Here is a 21,539-nt window from a genome sequence, read left to right on the forward strand (position 1 = left end):
GTAATCTAAATATTTGTGTGAATAGCCACTAAACGTTTTTCAAAGGGAAATTTCAATGGGATAGTGCATGTTCCAATTTGTTTATCTAGTTTTGGTGTGACATGAAGTTTAAGAAAATAAATAAGACTTCTAAATCTTGTGATTTTAAACTTAAGATATGTAGAAAGTATCAAAATGTTATTTAATCTTGTGTTCTAAACATGACATGTGAAAAATTGAAATTAAAGAGTATCAAAAAGAAGAAAAAAACTTTTTTTCTTAAACAGACTAAGAAAATAAAGTAATAAGACAAAGAAATTAAAACTGATCAGGGAGTATTATCTAGCATGAATAACTTCATTATGGCTTCAATTATAATCACTTTAGGCTTATAAGAAAGGTTGGAATTGATCTACATCTAATTTTCTTTCATTCCGTAAGAAACCAAAATAATAATGTAGTCTAGTTACTATCATAACATGACAAAATTAAAGGGTTTATTAAAGCAATTAAAGAATGTTTCCAAATATATATGATAACTTTCTAAAAATGGAAGACAAAGTGCAAAAACAGAATAGGACTAGATAAAAATGAAGGAAACAATTAAAAGTGAGAGAAATGGAGATCTCTCATGTCCCATACTTTTTGTGGATATTGGATTGGATAGGAATAGGATTTAATGAGTGAGAAGTAAAATCAATCTTCCTTCTCTTCTGTCTTTTTCACTTTCCCCTCCCATTCCCATATCACCATTTCAGTGTACAAAGAAGAAGTCACATTATATGCCCATTCATTTGAGGAATGGCCTTTACTGACAAGAATATCAAATAATTTAATTGTTACTACTCTTTTTACACACTTTTTTCATGATCACTTTGAGTTCATTGATCCCTTTGTCAACCCACACCCCAAGTGGCATAGTTACATGATTCAAAAGGATTTTAATTGGATGTAGAGGCGGAGCCAGGATTAGGAGTATTTTGGAGGGTCAAAATTTTAGGACAGAAGAGAAAAATATTGCAAAATATGCCGTCTTTTCAGGAAAAAGAGAAACTTTTGTTGATAGTGATGAGGTTCAAACCCACAAGATTAGTGTGGATAGCATAACCACAACCATTTCTTTACCACCGAGACACCAATCAATTTTGTTAGGAATTCACAAATTTATATATATATTTAGTTTTGTTGATAGTGAAATTCACTCATCGAAATTCATAAACTTAAAGTTTTCGCTCCACTTATAATGTATGGATTGAATTCAGAACCAACATACTCATATCTATAAATTATTGAATTATAGAGTCAAAGCCTTTATGTCAAATTATTATGCATGATCTCCGTGAAAAGAACAAAGGAGATTAGCCAAGTTGTTGCCTTCGCTTTTTATCGCATGGTGCACGTGTTGATAAGGCTCTTATAAGCACATGTAAATGGCTCCCAATTAACCAATTGCACTTTTGTCAGAGATTAGACTCCATTACTTGGCAGAGTAGTGTCTGGATTCTTCAAAGTTGATGATGAGACCCCTAGCTGGCTGGCTTCCACAACTTCTTAATCAAGGTGTCAATTGGGCCGGGCCAGGGCTGAGCCTAACGACGCCAATCATGGGCCGGGTTCTATAGAAGGTGTTGGTTGTCTAGCCTAGTTCACGATCCGCCAACATTTTACCTCTCAGTTATCAGGTTGGGGATTTGTGGGATCCATGTGAAATTATTGATTAATGAGACATTATGACATTATTTCAAACTATAAGCAGAATTAATAAATGGGAAAATTATGCGGTTAAGCAAACTTATACTATTTAATTACTCATCATAGCTATAGTTTGTTATAATTACCACTCACGACTAATATTATACATTAATTACGCGGGCTGACTTCGAGTTTGTATAATTAGCCACGTTTGTATATGTATTATTCGCCAGAATATACAAAATACATATGTATAATATACAATTATCTAACCTATATACATATACAATTTACCTCTCTCCCACTCTCTGCCCTCTCTCGCTCGCCTCTCTCCTCCCTCTCCCAATCTCGCTTGCCATATATACAAATACATATGTATAATATACAATTATCTAACCTATATACATATACAAATCACCTTTTTCCCACTCTTTGCCCCCTCTCTCTCGCCTCTCTCATCTCTCTCCCAGTCTTGCTCGCCTCTCTCCTCTCTCTCCCAGTCTCGCTCGCCTCTCTCCTTCCTATAACATATAGCTACGAATTGTAATTATCAAACTATAGCTTGGAGAGTAATTAGGCTATTTTGAGTGGCTATATGTGAAAGTTCCCCTTAATAAATATGGTAGGAATATTTGTGTAATTAAGTATATATATATATATGTCCAAGATATAAAACATACAATATATATATATATATATATATATATATATAACTTACAAGGTATTAAAATAAATGTATTTTGAATTTTTATATGTCAATACTTGTTTAAGTAATAACTGTTAATATTATTTTTCAGGTTTTGACTTACATATTATAGTGTTTATAAATTTAATTTTCAATATATGTTATGTAATTGTAACGACCCTTCTAGTTGTTTTGGGTAAGCTAATCGTTAAAGAAATTGGGTGAGAAACTTTTAGATTTAGGAGTTGAAAATTCTATTTGTTATGGGTAAGCTAATCGTTAAAGAAATTGGGTGAGAAACTTTCAGATTTAGGAGTTGAAAATTTCAGGTTAGGCAACGCTCAAATGAAATCTAAGCGAGGTGAAGTCTAAGATAATCCGAGAAAGGATGGGGTAAAATGTCTAAGTTTGGGTTGGGTTTCCTTTTAACTAAGACATTAAGGAGTCTGTAGGACTTTTCAGAATTGAATTCGAATGAGTAGAACCCCGATTGAACTCGACTTTAAGGGATTGGTCTAAAATATAAGTTTTTTTTTATCAAGATTCTTTGTAAGGGTAAGTAGTTCGTTCTCCTAATCCAATACTTCGATTCATATACCATAGGATCGATAGTTATGACTCTAGGGGACGATTTGACTTAACCTAAGAGGAAAAAATCTGGTATACCAAGGATTGTGGGGTGTAAAACCTTGAGTTTTGGTTATAAACTATTTATTCATGATTATACTATCATAATTCGCTAATGTAACCATAAAATTGGTAGTTTTATGTGAATTATTGGTGGAAAAGCCCTAGGTTGAGTGGGATGATCATGAGATCAGCTTGAGGTTTGGGATTAAGATACAATTCAAAGATGTTTAGGTCATTTGAGGTTGATTTTGTGTTGGTGTTATTATTTTTAAACATAGATCAAGCTAAAGCTTTGCAAAAAGGGAAGACTCAGGTCGAGTAAAGAATTCAAGCTTGGTTCATGGTAGGTGATGGTTGAATTGTTTTCCAATTTACGTTATGTATGCATGTTAACTGTTTCGTTAATATTGTATGTACATTTCGTGTTCTAGGTAATAAGGGAATGAATGTCAATGATATCCATTGTTCTTCTCATATAATGAAATTGTCTTAATACTTGTTGATTTTACAAGTGTGAGTTATTTTCATCGCGTTGTGATTTTTGTGATGTCTGTGACTTTCGGTTGAATGATACATAATTCTATTATGGCTGGCCAAGTACCACGCCTGATACATGTTTGGTTGAAATCTATGTGTTGGTCCATGAGTGGTTGGATCATTGTGTTAAATGTTGGAGTGGTTCTTGTAAACCGAGTTTGCAAGTTAAACATTGTAGGTGATATCTTAGAGATTCTTGGGTGGTTTGAATTACTTGAAAGGGGGTGTAGAATCACATAATTTGTTGTAGTTGTTAAGTCGGGTTGATGATTGAAAGTTTTGTTAATATTTTCTTACTTGGGTTATTCATGATTGTCCTGTTTTACTAAGTTATAGTGTGTGCGTGTGCGTGTGCGTGTGCGTGTGTGTGTGCATGTGCGTGTGTGTGTGTGCAAATTCATGTATAGTCAGCGTATACTTCATGTATAGTTAAGCTCTATTCAGCTTTTTGAGTGTATCATAATGTATAGTCAGTGCATAGTTCATGTATAAGTATTCTATATTGTAAAGTCAATGTATACTTTATATAATGTATTTTATAAATAATGTAGATAGAAGTATGCATATATTTTTGATACATACATATACATAAATATATATGATTATACATTATGTTTACAATACCTATACATTGCATTACTATTTACACAATATCGACACATTACATGTACAATAATTATTGGGCAATCTACATAAATCTCACTAGTTTATGTCATCATTACTAGGATTCACGTTAGTTTAAATATTACTTCATATACCATATTTCGGCCTTTGGATACGTGAATCAATCCTCGTCAGATACATGTATCCGTCAATTTTAAAAGTCGAGATACATAATTTATTAATTTGAATTAAATGTGTGTAACTTATTTCCTTAATTAAAGGAATAGTTAATGATTAATTTACAATTCAAATAGATTTACAGCATCACAAATGCTTAATTTAAGAAGGATATCACCTTTTTAACAACTTTTGAGTATAATTACTCTAACAACTTCTAAAAAGCAATTTAAAAAAAATCTATTTTTTTCCATTTATTTTCCAACAACACCAAAGTGAACAACTTTTTCCAGAAATTCGAATTTATTTCTTTGAATTTTGACTTCTTTTTTTTTCATATTTTTATGTTTAGAGAACAATGTGTATCTCTTACTATGTATATGATTCATCCACCTAATTTCATTAAATATATTTCATTAGGTGTATCTGTTATATACGTATATATAATACATAACATGTATTTGAAACTTGTTATGTATCTGAAGTATGTATCTTATTATTCTATATTAATCTTTTCAATTGAATTTGATTTGATAAATGTTCATTTTGGCATTGGTAGGTCTTTATTATCGCTAACTGCGCCAACAATGAATTTGTGATTGTCGTAATTTCGTAAAAGTGTGATCTACAACAATCTCATTGAAGTATAACCAGACACATGACTGGATTGTCTCGGATATATAACAGAACCGTCTCAAATACACTAAGGGAAACACACTAGATCATGACAGAAAGATCTCGGATACATAGAATAACATGCTCAAATACATGACAGAAAACAACTCATATATATTTAATAGAAAATACATATACATTTAATAAATAAACAAATATATAGAATAAGAATATATGCATAGAAGGAAGATACATAGAGGAAGGGTAGATACATAGAACATTTAGATATGTATAACAAACATTGTATCTCTACAGATTCGTCGTAAATTCACCAAGTCCGAAACTTGAATCCAACACTGATATGACTCTGGATCTTGTCTTTCAACTTCTATTTCTCCGTTCTAACAACCTGTTCCCGTTAACCGTAGTTCTTGTAATACCATTCCTGCTTTTTCGATGATGAAACACCACCGCCGGCTGAGGTTCCCTAAACATGTCAATCAAACAATTTTATGACCATAAAGTTTTTGTTCCTATTTTTAATTCTCAAACAAATAAAAAGAAAATCAAATTTTGTACAAATAAATACCCAAAAAATATAGTAATACCATGTTTTCAATTCAATTCACTACAAAAAAACTGTTAAAAAATGACGGACAAAAAAGCGACGGACGGCGTCGCTCCGAAAAGTGACACAAATTGCCACACTGCCCATCGCTTTAGAATAAAAATATTTTTTAAAAAATTTATTTTACAAAAAGCGATGGATAACATCTCTTAGTCTGTCGCTTTATTTCGCGGATTTTTAAGCCAAATAGATATATAATTAATTATTAAAAATAGTTAGAGACGATGTCCTTCGCTTTTTATTAAAAATAATTATTTATAAATTAAAAAATAAGCACGCCATCCGTCGCTTTTTATTAATTTTAATTGATTAATTATTTTTTAAAGAAGCGACGGACAACATCTCTTAGTCTGTCGCTTTTTAGTTAAAATATTGGTCAAATCATTAATAAAAGCGACAGACAGTGTCTCTTAGTCTGTCGCTTTTTGGTCAACATGTTGGTCAAATATTTCTTAAAGAGCGACGGACAAAGAGACGTTGTTCGTTGCATTTGTTAAAATATCTAAAGCACAGATGCGAAATTCCCCATTTTTCCATCTCTCTTCCTTCTATCTTCTCTTCCTTCTCTCTTCCTCTCTATAGACGCCGACGCCGACGCTGCCCATCGCCGCTGCCCCACCCCACTGCGCTACTGCCAAAGCCGACCCCAACCCCACTCCACTGTCTCCTTCTCCTTTAATTCAAGGTTAGGGTTTCATTAAATTATTTTTAATTTTTTTCAATTTGAGTATTGACTTTGTTAATTAGTGTATTGAATTTATTTTTTATTGATTGTTAGTTTGATTGACTGTTAGTTAGTAAGTGAATGATTTAGGGTTTTTTATTGTGTTAATTAGTGTATTGAATTTTTTTTTATTGATTGTTAGTTAGTTAGTTAGTGAATAATTTAGGGTTTTTTATTTTAGTTAGGATTGATTGATTGTTAGTTAGTGGAGTGTTAATTTGAAGTTAGATGAATTGAAATTTAATGAATTGAAGTTAGATTTAGAACTTGAACTTGAAGTTTGAATATAACTAATTAATTCTTGAGTTAGAATTTTATGTATAACTAATTTTAGAAATTGGATATATATGATGAATTTAATTAGAACTCGAAGTTGTTGAACTTAATTAGAACTTGAATATAACTAATTATTCTTGGCTAAAAATTTTATATATAACTAATTTTAGAGATTATATAAACATGAAATTAGAAATTGTACTTGAACTTAGAATTTGAATATAACTAATTTTTGGATTGGAAGTTTATATATAACTAAGTTTAGAAATTAGATATGAACTTGAACTTGAATATAATAACTAGCTAATTTTTGGATTTGAAGTTTATGTATAACTAATTTTAGAACTTTGATATGAACTTGAACATTGAACTTAGAACTTAATAACTAATTCTTGATGACCTCAATTAATTAGAACTTAATAATTAAACTTTGAAGTACTTATTAAAATCTTATTGACCTTAATATATTTAAACTTAATTATAACTTTCAACTTAATTTATAATAAGTTGAACTTAATTAGAAATATAATTAATTATTTGAAATCTTAAAGCTATTAAAATGTATGAATTAATTAAGCTTGAAATGTAGTATTTATGAACTAATTAATTAGGTATATAAGTAATAATAAATATAATTATTAATTAATTATTATAAATATATATTAACAATTAATTAATGTAGTAAAATTAATATTAAATTTAATTAGGTATATAAGTAATAATAAATATAATTATTAATTAATTATTATAAATATATATTAACAATTAATTAATGTAGTAAAATTAAAATTAAATTTAATTTATAATATAATTGAATATCTATATGTGGATGTATAATATGCATTATGAAACTGGTGCTGGTTTGAAACCTGAGTTTATTGACGGTGTTAGAGATTTTATTGAACATACAATGACACTTGACATTTTCACGAATAATAGATTGGTTAGGTGTCCTTGTAGTGCATGTAAGTGCTTAAAAGTTTTTACCCCAAATGCAGTCATGGTTCATTTGTACCGTAATGGATTTAAGCCTAGATATTTTGTATGGGTTGATCATGGAGAAAGAGATGGATTGATAGTATGTTTTATAATTCGATGCATGTGGATGAATATAATATGCTTGCACCACATGGCCAAATTAGGGTTGAACATGATGATAGGGTTGAACATGATAGGGTTCATGAAATGATCAATGATGTTTTTGGGGTTCAAGGTGGGATGGAACCCGAACACTATTTTGATGAAGCTCCTAATGAAGAAGCAAGATGCTTCTATGATCAATTAGAAGAGTTTAGTCGTCCATTATGTGAAGGGAGTCCGCATTCTACCTTGTCAGTTGCAGTTAGATTAATGAATATTAAATTAGATTGGAATGTTCCTAATGCGGCTATGGACTCAATGGTTGACCTTTTGGGTGAAGTAGTTAATCCGGAGTTTAACATACCTAAGAACTTCTATCAGGCAAAACGTTTGGTTTCCAAGTTATGATTGACGTATGATAGAATTCATTGTTGTGTTAATGGTTGCATATTGTTTTACAAGACTGATAGAAATTTAGAAAATTGTAAGTTTTGTGGACATGCTTGTTATAAGAGCACTCCGACTGGAAAGATAGTCCCAGTTAAGGCGATGCATTATCTACCAATTATTCCTAGGTTAAAGAGGTTGTATGCATAAATGAGGTCAGCCCCACATATGAGATGACATCATGAATATAGAAGGTCGTCGGGTATCTTGTCTCATCCATCTGATGGTGAAACATGAAAGCATTTTGATAATGTATATCCTGATTTTTCTAGTGAACCAAGAAATGTTAGATTGGGGTTGTGTGCAGATGGCTTCACACCATTCTCTAATGCCGCTTCACCATTCATGTTGACCGATATTTCTTACTCCATATAATCTTCCTCCTAAAATGTGCATGACAAGTCCCTACATCTTTCTAAGTTGTGTTATTTCAGGTCCCCGTAATCCAAAAAATTTGATTGATGTCTATCTACAACCATTGATAGATGAGCTCAAACAATTGTGGTTTGAAGGCGTTTTGACTTATGATATATCAACTAAGCAGAAATTTGTTATGCGTGCTTCTTTAATATGGACTATTAATGATTTTCCTGCATACGAGATGATGTCTGGTTGGATGACAGCTGGAAAACTAGCATGTCCGTATTGCATCGAAAATAGTAAGGCATTCCCTTTAAAGCATGACAGAAAAAATACATGGTTTGATTGTCATTGTCAGTTCTTGCCAATGGACCATGAGTTTAGAAAGATGAAAAATGCATTTAGGAAAAATAAGATTGAAAGGGACCCCCCCCCCCCCCACCTCTATTACTCACATGGCATCAAATTTGGGAAAGAGTTTCTCAATTACCTAAAGTTACAGAAGCTTCACCTTCTAAACTTCCTGGATATGGTGTTGAACATAATTGGACCAAACAAAACATATTTTGGGAATTGCCGTATTGAAAGGACAATCTGCTACGACATAATCTTGATGTGATGCACATTGAAAAAAATTATTTTGACAATTTGTTTAACACAGTGATGGATGTTAAGGGTAAGACAAAAGACAATCCAAAATCTAGAATGGACATAAAGGAATATTGTAAGGGAAAAGAGTCATGGCTACATGAATTACAAAATGGTAAAATAGTTAAGCCCAAAGCCAGCTTTTTATTAACATTGGATAAGAAACATGAAATTTGTGAGTGGGTTAAAAATTTAAGGATGCCGGAGGGCTATGCTTCGAATTTAGGAAAGCGGAAAGATATGAATAAAGGAAAATTGATAGGTATGAAAGTCATGATTGTCATGTGTTCATGGAAACTTTAATTCCTATCGCTTTTAGCCATCTACCCGAAAGGATATGGAAACCAATCACAGAGATAAGTTTTATTTTAAAAGATTTGTGTTCTGAAAAGTTGTTGGAGAGTAGTTTAGACAGGATGGAGGAAAATATTCTTGTTATTACTACTAAGTTGGAGAAGATATTTCCATGTGGTTTCTTTGATGTGATGGAGCATCTTCCAATTCACCTTGTACAAGATGCCCACCTCGAAGGTCTGGTTCAAACAAGATGGATGTATCCATTTGAAATATTCACTAAGTTATATATATTCACCAAGTCTTTTATTAACATATATATATATATACATGCAGAAAAATTGGTAGTTTCAAGCAAACAATTAAGCAAAGGGAAAAGATCAAAGGATTAGTCGTTCAAGGTCATATTGGGAGAGAAACTGGTGATTTTTATTCTTATTACTTTAGTGATGATGTGTCATGTAGGAGAAATAGGCCCAATCGCAATGATGAAGGCGATATTGATCCTTTATTTCCACCGATATTAATTTTTAATCAAAATGGTCGAGGATATAAAAAAACGTGAAAAACGAGGCTTCACTAATATGGAAATGCAATCAGCTATGACACATATTTTGCTTAATTTTCCAGAGATTCAACCATATCTCAAGTAAGTGTTAAAAATATGTTATCAAATTACAGACTAATAAGTGTTCATTAACTAACGAAATACTTGAATGTAAAATGATCAGCTTGTTCTTAAACACATGGGGTAATGAGGTCATATATACAAAATTTTTCAAATGGCTAACAAACTATGTAAGTGTGCAATCACTAAGTATTTAATAATATATTCATGTTATACTAAATTATATTACTTGAAATAACAATCACGTAGGTTTACGATGAATACTCAAGTGTCCAACATTTGCAATTAGTGAAAGAAGTAGCACTTGGACCTGAATCTCAAGTACTAACAATGAATAAGTATTGTGTCAATGGTTTTAAGTTTTAAATTGAAGAAGTTTCTAGGAACAAGAAAATAAATAATAGTGGTGTCTACATACAAGGTGATGTTGATGGTATTGGCCAAACTATTGAATATTATGATGTCATTCATGAGATTATTGAAGTGAGGTATTCAGGTTGGCCTAAGAAGAAGAATGTATTGTTTTGGTGTGAGTGGTTTGACCCATCACATAGAAGCACAAAGGTGGACCATCAACATAATATAATTGAAGTTAAGCACACTAGGAAATACAGAAGTTATGATCCTTTTATTATTGCACAAAATGTTAAACACGTGTATTACGCTGCATATTTATTGCATAGAGACAAAGTTGATTCGTGGGTTGTTATAAAAAGTAAGTCTGTGGGAAGATTTGAAATTGACAATGTCTTAAATGTGACGTATCAAAATGATGTTGCAATTGTTCATCAACAAGTTGATATTGAATTGGAAACCACACTACAACATCCTCAACACATTATAAGAAGTATTTGATGATGAGATACTGAATGTTGAGGAAGAAATATTCGAAAATGAGGAAAATGAATTATTTGATGACAAAGAATGGGATAATAATGAAAATGAAACAACTGAGGATGAAGAATGAGAGAATGATGGAATTGAAACAAGCGAGGAGGAATAGTAGTATAATGAAAGATAGTATATGTAAGTTAATTTATTTTGCTAATTTTATTTAATTTATGATTTTTATATATTATACATGTAAATTTGCATACAGATGTCATCAGACAGTGACGGTGATAGACATCGCGAGCATTTTGGAGTTAGCCAGACTATAAAAAGAAGAAGTCTAGGAAACCCATAGATCCTGAGGATATTCCAGGATCTATTTCTTCTACGCCAGAGTGCATCAGTCATGATACTCATTTATTTGTTTTTTTCATTTAGTACGGCGGATCCTCGTCAATATTATCTTAATTACCGTCGACCAGTCGGTGTTTCATCTACTTCACAGGCATTGCCTTCACGGCGCTACAAGGACCTACCTTACAGGCTATTCGTCGACCACGACCCTTATCGGCAAATAGGATATCGGATGGTACTCCATCTCCCACAGGTACATCTCCTCAATTATCTACCATAAGGATTGAAGATTCTAGTAGCGAGCAGTCAGATGCTATGACTGGTACGCCTCCATTGACTCAGCGTTTGTACATTCTATTGTATTAACTTCATCTACAGTTGCACCTAGTGCTACACCAGATGATGAGATGCCTGTTATAGCTCTTGGTCTCAAGGACAGACTTGATAGAGTCATGATTGAGCCGGATGGATCATCGTAAGTTTGTTTTGTTATCTATTTGTTAGTTTATTTTATTTATTTCTTATACTTTAATATATTATTCATGAACTAATATATTTATTATGTGTTTTGCAGGTGGCATCTTGCAAAGGATGCTACCCGGGATTTAAAAGATTGCGTTAGAAGACTTTATATACAGGCTTATCACTCTTGGAGCGAGATTCCAAACAGTATACGTTAGGCGATGTTTAATGAATTTAAGGTATATATTTTTAGGTAAGTTTAATAATTTTAGTATACTTTACATTTTTTTTACTATCAATCTAATTAACGCTATTCAATTTTTTTCAGACTCTGTGTACTTCGGAGTCGAGGTACAATTTGTTCATTACGATCATATTGAGAGGAGGGCATCCGCGAGACTGTCTAGCTGGATAAAGAAAGTTTGGGATACTGATCAACGTCTGGATTGGATGTTGCCTCATGTTTTTTATGATTTGCGTGTGTATTGGAACACATATAAGTTTAAGGCAATGTTCGAACAAGCCAAAAAGGCTAGAGGCAGTCTTAAGGGTGGCTCGTTGAACACCGGAGGTGCAAAGACCGTTGGAACAATTACAAGAGAGATGGTAAGTTATAATTCAAACTTTTAAATAAATAATTACTTGATTCATATAAATCGTTATAAATTTCAGTTTTTATTTATAGGAAAAAGAATTGGGGCGCACTCCCATTGAATCGGAGGTGTTCAAGAAGACTCATGTGAAGAAGAAAGAAAATGAGTCGGATCCGGATGTGTGGGTCGAGGAAAGGGCCGAACGAACTTTTGTAAGTTATTTAATATGAATAATATATATTAATAGTGAATATATTTATGATATGTATATATATTGATGTCAATTTTTATACTTAATATGCAGAATGAGTTTCATCAGTACGTCGCTGAGAATCTAGATAGTTCGGTCCAAATGACACATGAACTGTCCACCCAAATTTGGACAGAGAAAGTGGTAAGGGGACACACAAGGGTAGAGTCTATGGTCTAGGCTCTTGAAACAATATAAGAAGACTCCACTCAGGCTTAGAAGGTATTGGATCGTCACGTCAAGCCAAGGCACTTGACGATGTTCAGATTGTTGCTATGTCGTCTCAAATAGCACAGCTTACATCGGCACTGACAGAGTCGAAGCGGAGAAGAGTAGCTGAACAACAAAGCATGAGTGCGACCGTTTAGGAAATCAAAGAACAAGTGTTGAACCTCGCTCATCGACCAACTACATCTTCTCCTGCCGAGGATACCGACTACGACAGTGACGAGGATGATGATTTTGTAGATCGCACTCCCTAGTTTAGGTCTCTTTTATGAACTTTTTGAAACTAATTTTGAATAACTTTATAAGTTTTTGTATTGTGATTTAAATATTTTTGAAGATTGATTTAAGTTTGATGTTTTATATGTTGTGTGATGTTTAGATTGTTCTGTTTGATTGAGCTGATGAATATGTATTGAATTGAATTGATATGTATTTGCAAGTGGGCAGCAGAAACTGGCAGTTTCTGCTGTCAAAAATTGCAAAAAAAAGTGACGGACAGGGTGATTTTATCCGTCGCTTTTTTGCTTTATTTTTTTCAAATAAACCCAGAAAAGCGACGGACAGGGTCCTTTAGTCCGTCGCTTTTCTGGGTATTTTAAAGAAATAATTTCCAGAAAAGTGACGGACAGTGTCCTTTAGTCCATCACTTTTCTGGAATTTTTAAAATATTAATTTCCAGAAAAGCGACGGACTGCGTCGCTTATTGAAAATAAAAAATAAATGAAAATATAAAAGAAGCAACGGACTCAGTCGCTTTTGTTAAAAAAATTCCTGGAGAAAAAATTAAAAAGCGATGAACATGACTGCATCACTTTTTCGTCGATTTTGACCAAAAAAGTGATGCAGTCCGTTGCTTTTGGCCGTCGCTTTTTGACAGTTTTTTAGTAGTGATTTTTGATGATTTAGTGAGGAAGATCTACAATGGATAAGGAAGAAAGATAGAGGATGGGGAGATGAACTTGGGATAAGAGATTGAAGATGAAGGAAGAGAGAATATGATAGAGGTGATGGAGAACGTGGGGTGGGTGTGGGGTGGGGTGGGGGGAGATATACGGTTGGCTGGAGAATTGGTATGATGTGAGACAAAATAAAATATGAATTGTTAATATCCCATTAATTAAGGAGATTAGAGTAAAAGATAATTATTCAATACCATATTTATATTTAAGGAATTTGTGTATCTGATCATTTAACTTTTTAAAATATATTGTATAATTATTAAAAAGTGGTATTATGTGTTATTTTTTAAACTAAAGGTAAAATAAGTATATATGGTAGTGAAGTATATACTATGTAGTGTTTCCATAATTATTTTTGTTGAAATTTTTTTATCACATGTATAAAAGAGTTAGAAATTTGTTCCATCACGTTGTTTTCATTTTTTTTATGTGAGAAATACCTAGAGATACAATAAGTGCAACCCTTACCCCACAATTTTTCTCCCATTTAGCCATGGTTCTCGCGTGAATTCTTTATTTTATATTTCAATTATTTGCTTAGTGTTCATCTTTTATACTTATTAATTAGGTTAATCTATTACAAAGCTTGTTAATTTGGTCAATTCAACTAACATGTCCTGAAGTTACATAGTATATATAAATTTAACTTTACTATTTAAAAGGTAAACACTAACCTTATGGTAATAAATTTGAATTGTATATATTTCAAGAGATTTTATGACCTGTGTTTAGAGGTAAACGAGGATTATGAATAGGTATATTAAAATCAAGTGAAATATACCCCACTAATTCAGTATTTAAGAAAGAAATTGCACAAGTTACATGAATCTTTCCAAGCTTTTTCGTTTTTGTTTTCAGATAAGTTAGTATGACAAGTAGATAATCTAATTTTTATTATGTTCGAGCTAAACTAATTGTGTGCAATAATTCTTTAAGTAATGTTTCGAGCTAAAGGAATTTGTGTATATGTTGCCAACTTGCGGTTTAACCAATAACAATAATCTTGTTTTTTTCTTATTATATAAGCGAGAGTTGAGTCGACCTGCCAGCTTCAGTCTCAACTTTCTATTTTGAAAAAAATATTTTTTTCTATTTTAATTTAATGAGTGTATAGTTTTTAAAATTCTGTGACTCATTTTAGTTGTGTTTATAATTTTAAATTCATATATTTTAGTTATAGCTTTATTACTTTGAATGTTGCTGATATTTTTGTAAATTTTTGCAACTTCTTACAGTAAAAAAACACAGTTGATAAAAAAAATACTTCAGTTATGAATATCCTAATGAGCCCATTCACATTAGAGTTTTGAGAAAAAAAGAATGAGATAATTTTGCAACTACATGTATATAATTTATCATAGAATAAAATAATTAAATCATAAATTAACACGATTTAAAATTTATCAATATTAATAATATTATTTTACATTTGATGAGATGATTTACTATCATACAAATATATATAACGTATTTTAGATTAAAATACTTAAATTACTTTTGAAAAAATATGATAAATATTGAGCTCGTACATTGCACAATTTCTCTTACTAGTAAATACTCCCCTTGTCCCTAATTACTTGTCCACTATTAAATTGAAACACCTATATATTAAGAAAATAATGATTGACATAGTGAGTTTACCATTTTACCTCTATTAATTATGAAGTGAATGAATTAAAAACTTAAGAGTTTCAAGAAGTTCAATATTTTTCAAAGTAATAATTGAGGATAAAATAGATATTAAAAAATTGTCCTTTTTTAATTGTCAAAATGGATAAATAATTAGGGATAACTAAAATAATGAAAAGTAAACAAGTAATTAAAGACAGAAGGTGTAATAATATAATAATCTGATGTACTAAAAGGAGATATAAGGAATTATTTTCTTAAAAAGAAAGTAAAAACAAATGAGATTGTCTTGGGATGCGTGCATTTTCGAAGTCATTAAAGTCGAAGAGGAAGAACAAATAAATATCTTCGTCATTTTGTTTCTTCTTAAAACAAGGCAAAGAAAAAGTAGCTTTATTTTAGATCAACATGTCATAAAATGTTTATAATTATTTATTAAAGGTAATAACCAATACTAAATTTATTACATTTTAATTTAATTCTTGAGTTAATGATATGGAACAATATTGTAAGCGCCAAATTGAAGGAAAAAATATATTTCAGGAGTACTAAACTATATATCTCTTATATATAAATCATAAAACATTGTCATTTGTGATATGGCAAGCGGTTTTAACGAAAAAGTTACGACTTCAAATCAACATTTAATATACAACATTTTCCCTTACAACTTTCCAAATTACAACATTTTGAAACAAATCACAAATTAAAGATAAAAACTTAATTACAACACACTGGACCAAAACACACATTCAAATGATCAACTCCTTCCATTTTTTTCCTTACATATCTCTAACCTCGAATTCATTGCGATTCTTGACGACGATATCAAACATGTGCATGGATTTGAACCTGTTGAAATCTTTTGGTAGAGAAATAAGATGAACAGTTGATCTTTTGTGGTATTGAAGAAGTTCAGGTTCATCATAATACCTCTCCCATCCAAGAGAGTACAATTTCCTTTCAAGTACTGCATATGATGTGATCACTTCATCACTAGGAAGATGTACAAGAACTTTTCGGAGTCCGTTCGCCCCGTGGCAATCGGAGTTCTCCACTAGACGGACAACACCATTCTTGAATACCCAAACTCCAGACATGATGTTTAAGTAATTTGAAGATGTTTTTTGTAGAGGAAAGGTGAATGAGAATGTTTTTGTTTATGTTTGTAGTTTGTGATGAGATGGTTTGAAAGGAAGAGGATGTGAGGGGTTTATATAGAGGGTTTTGGATGCTTACAGTTATGTTTGAGAGGGAGTTGTGTGTGTTTGATGGAGGTGTTAAAGTAGATAGTGGGGTAGTCTCCCCCGTTTCTGGCATCTTTAGGATTTCGAGATTCAAATCATTTTTTCTTTGATCACAATTTATATGTCTTGTAATTTTTATGCAGTTTTTAAATATGTAAATTTTATTTCAAAGAGATTTTGTGTCTGAATACACGATCAAAATCAAAAAGTTTAATTCTTGAAAATCGAATTATACTGCATAAATTGAAACAAAGGAAATAACTTAAAAGATTAATTATTAGTTTATTACCACTTAAATTTGTTGATAATGAAGAAAATTACTTATGTTTTGAATGTATATATATATATCAAAATTGTGTAGCAAGGTGAAAAGTTTTGAGGGGTATTTTACAACTAATGTACGAGAAGATTGTAGGAGAAACATATTCTTGTACCCCTTAAAGAATATAATATACCCTTGTTACTATTATCAAAGTGGACGAATATGACATTTTGTTTACATAATATAAGTGAAAAAATTCCCAACTTTATAAGGACGCTGTTCATGAAATCAAAAAATAAAAATTTACAATCAAAGGAAATGAGATGATTGGAGTAAAAATTATAAAAAAATATATATTTATTGATTATTGATCATGCAAATAGAAAATTGACACGTGTTTGAGAACATTTTGAGTTCTTGGAATTTTGTGTATACTTCTAATTACATGAACGAGAGAAAAAGGAGGTTGTAGTGGAATAATAGGATTGAGAAGAATCCATTTTTACTTTATCAATCCAAATCTTTAACCCCACATAGGGAATCTAAGGATCAAAGGAAATTGCATGCTAATTACCCATTTATATGTAATGCATGGGTTTAAAATATTCGTATCAAAGGTCATTACTAATTAACCAATTTTGTTTTTGTACACTACTAGTGTAAATACGTTTTTATACTACTCATTTCGTTTAAATTTGTTTTCCCTATATTGATTTACTACGGAATTTAGAAGATAAAAGAAGATTTATAAATTTTGTAATCTTAAATTAAAGGTATGACAGATGTAACAAAATGCTCTTTAATTTTTTGTCGTTGTGTGAAAAATTATAATTAAAGAGTTGTAAAAAAAAGAGTTCTTCTTTTTTAAACGGACTTATTAAAAAAAGAGATAGAATAAACAAATTGAAACAAAAAAAATACTAATCAGGTCTCCAATAACATCTACCTACAAACTTTCTTAAAATGTGGAATTTGAAATTTTGAAAATAAAATAGGTACCTATTAGTCGATTATAATAGGCAAAGATAACATGATGGTGTAAAAAGTAAATTATCTATTATTTGGAAGATCAAAACCCAAAAACAAGAAGCTAATGAACAATGTATATACTTTCACTTTCACATATATTTTAATTAAAATGTAATTAATATTAGTAGTACTTTCCCTTTTGGACATCGAGAAGATTAGCATGGCCTCTGTGCAAGGAAATTGACACACAAATCAAGAAATGATCCAAATTAATATTATCAGTATTTAAAATACATAATATTTATTAATTATTTAGAAAAATGGAGTCTTCAATATGACATATGTGTTAAAACTAGATAAGTTTCCAGATTTTGTGGTGGGGATAGACTAGAAAAGGAGAGGACAATGGAAAATGAATTAGAGTTTTTTTATAAAAAAAAAAAGAATAAAAAAAGGGTAGAAAATGTAAACTCCATCCAATTGATGTTCACCTAACTTTAAACTCTGTTGACTATTATTCTGTTCAAATATATCTAATGTTCTTTGCAAAAATATAATTTTGCTCTAAGTTAGAAAGCATGGTGTTCTTGCCATTATATATAACAATATTGACTTAAAATTTCTCTTAATCACTAACATATCATATTGCATACGAAAAAGATCAAGAATTTCTCTTGTAATTTGTTAAACGCTTAAAATTTTTACTCTTGTGAATTGTGGTATACGAAAGGTCTAACTTTACCCTTTGCTTTCTCTTTAATCATATAATCTTTGATAATGTCGTAATACATCTAAGAAATTATTCCACTAACATACTACTAGTAATTCGACCATCAACCACAATTTCTATTTCATCGTTCCTTAACTAAGTTAAAATCAGACAAACAAAATAAATGAAGAATATTCCCGATGAATACCTACATGTTTATATAATCACAAGGAAACAACAACCGAAAGAGATGCAAAAGATGTACCACGATGATCAAATATGACATACATTTTCCATTTAATGTATTTTAGCTTCTTTAAATTTAAAAATAATAATCATCCGTACTATATATATATGTCGTAATTCTTGTGAAATACAGATTGATTTTAGTTTCATGTATTGTGGCAATAAAGGTTATCAAAATAAATATATGATTTGGCTGAACCTTTTTTTTGTATTATCATATGAAAGAATCTGACTGTTTTTTTTTTTTAAAAAAAAAACAGAAGAGAATATTTCAAGTTAAGGAGAACAAAATGTCATAATCTGCCGCCCCCTCACACACACACACTCCATATAAATATAATATTAACCTTTTCTTATTTAACCATCAAATATTCAACGGTGGGGAAGGGAAATGGGGAGGAGATTACAATGTGGGGAATCGAACCCTCACCAACAAGGTGGGCGTTCAGGTAATCAACCAACTAAGCTACTAAGATTTTCCTTCACGATATATAATGGATATCCACTATGGGAAATAAAATGGTTTATCCAAGGGAGTTCATATATTCTTTAAGTCTTGAATTCAAAATTCTTAACTATGGATGTTGAGAATATAATCAACTAATAAAAGTGTGTTCTCTCTAAACAAACTTTTAGATGAGATGGTCATTATACAGTTCAATATGATATCAAAGCTAGTAAAGGTCCAGGGATCGAATCTCACTATCACCCGTATCAAAAAGAATTTCCACATGTTTGGCCCATGAAAAAAGAATCAGGCCCACACGTGAGGAGTCTTTTAGATGAGAATGGTCACATACTTCAACAATGAATAGAGGAATCTCAACCATTTGACAGTTTGTATTAATAAGTTGATTAGCAAGGATTATGTAGATATCCCTAGAGTCAGATCCCAAGTTTGAATTCTCTTATAATTGTTTTCTTTGTTCTCTTCTAAAACCAAAAGATAGTTGAAATAAGATATGCAATTTCTACATTAATGATTAATAGACACTACATGTAATTAGTATGTCTAGAGAATTTTTTATTTTTATTTTTAAAAGTGAAATCTAGTATACAATGTATGTAAACAAGTAACAAGATGAGAAAGAGGACGATCTTGAAAAGAAAATAAAGCTATTGCAAGATTCGTGGCTTTTATAATTTATAGGCTAGAAATGTATATTTCTTGTTTGTTGTAGTGCTTTTGGACATACAAATCTCTTTTCCTTAGCAAGATGGTCTCAAACTTGAAAGGGAAAAAATAAAATGAAAACAACCTTATTTTCTTCTCGTGAAATGTGGTCCTTGTGACTTGAATTAACCCGACCACTTCTCAAAATCCTCCCATTTTTTTTATCCTTTACTCTATACACCATATATTATCCGAATCTCCTCAATATGGAATATATATGGACCACCTTCTAACTTCTTTTTCAGAATATAATCATGTTCCACCAATTAATACCTTTCACTAATTCTACACTTCATACTAATGTTCATCATTTGGCAAGTTTTTACTCCATCTCATCATGATAATATTGATTCAATCATTTGAGTGATTAGTAAAAGACTTTGAATCGAAGGAAATTCTAGTTTTAGAAGTTTGACCAAAAGTCAATATTTTGAATTAACGAGGTTGGAATTAAGTTTTGATGATTTCATTAGTTTCGGATGGTGATTTATAACTTAGTCAGATGTTGCACGACTTTTGAGGTGCTCGGGAGTGATTTGGACCATTAATTGGTTGAGGTTCTAGTTCATTTGAATTTTTTTTTATTAAACAAATTTCCCTTTATTAACCAAAGTTGAAACATGTACGGGGTCGTTTGGTAGAGTGTATTGGAAAAAATAATGCTTGCATTAGTTTGATGTATTATTAGTACCTTGTTTGGTACACTTTTCTAACATACGCATAACTAATGTTTGTATTAGTAATACACTATATTGTGTATTGAAGAGTGTATTACTAATACCATCTATTTCTATGCATTAGTAATGCAATGGGTTCTAATGCATGCATTAACATTATTAAAGACACAATTGCCCTCAAAAACTTCTTTTACAGCCTTTCCACTATATTTGTGGAGGGTATTTTTGTAAACAAATATTTTTTCTAAAAAAATTATGTAATGCATAATATTTTTAGTACACCAAACCAAACATTGCATACAAAAATCTCATCATAACTAATGCAAGCATAATTAATACACTATATTTTGCATTTTTCTTATACACTCTACCAAACGACCCCGGTCTGGATAGAAGCTAACCATCTACCTCCAACAAGATCTAAAAGACTATATATGTACTATCCACCCATCTAACTCTCTGAATAATATTTTCCACAAGTGGAATTAGGTACTGAGGTATAGTTAGCTTATTGGTAGACAATGGCACCTCCAAGTATCTAAAGGGTAAGCTTCCCGCAGTAAACCCCAAGATATGAACAATATCCTCTTTATCATTTTGATTCAGACCATCTATATATAGATGGAACTTTTATCAGCATTTGCTTGGGAGAATCTTTGAAAACAATATCTTGAGGGGACTTTCATGGTCCTTCGAATAAACTAATAAGTCATCAATAAAGAAATCTATAGAGGTCTTAACAATATCACTCATCAAACTTATGAATGTCATGCATATGGGGCATTAGTAAGTTCGAAAAAAATAATCAAGTCTAAATTAATTGAGGATAGTCAATACACATACACATGCTCCAATCATTTTTCTTATCCTGTAATCAAATCGTTAACACCCTCAACTCAGTCAGTTCCATATGATATGACGGAATAGAAATAGGTGATTCCCTAGC

At 31.1% G+C, this 21,539-nt stretch overlaps 2 protein-coding genes across 3 annotated transcripts in view; one reads left to right on the forward strand and one right to left on the reverse strand.

Moving 5' to 3' along the window:
• LOC125812189 (mitochondrial thiamine diphosphate carrier 2-like) overlaps positions 1–21,539 on the forward strand; it is a 252,341-nt gene that overhangs the window by 66,042 nt on the left and 164,760 nt on the right. The window lies entirely within an intron of this gene.
• On the reverse strand, positions 15,920–16,468 carry LOC125812209 (flowering-promoting factor 1-like protein 3). The gene has a single exon (XM_049491734.1). It carries the CDS (start codon positions 16,407–16,409, stop codon positions 16,092–16,094), a length of 318 nt encoding a protein of 105 aa, XP_049347691.1. The 5' UTR covers positions 16,410–16,468; the 3' UTR covers positions 15,920–16,091.

Source organism: Solanum verrucosum, unplaced genomic scaffold, assembly GCF_900185275.1.
Source record: "Solanum verrucosum unplaced genomic scaffold, falcon-dt-bn FXZP01000115.1, whole genome shotgun sequence".
Lineage (NCBI taxonomy): Eukaryota > Viridiplantae > Streptophyta > Magnoliopsida > Solanales > Solanaceae > Solanum > Solanum verrucosum.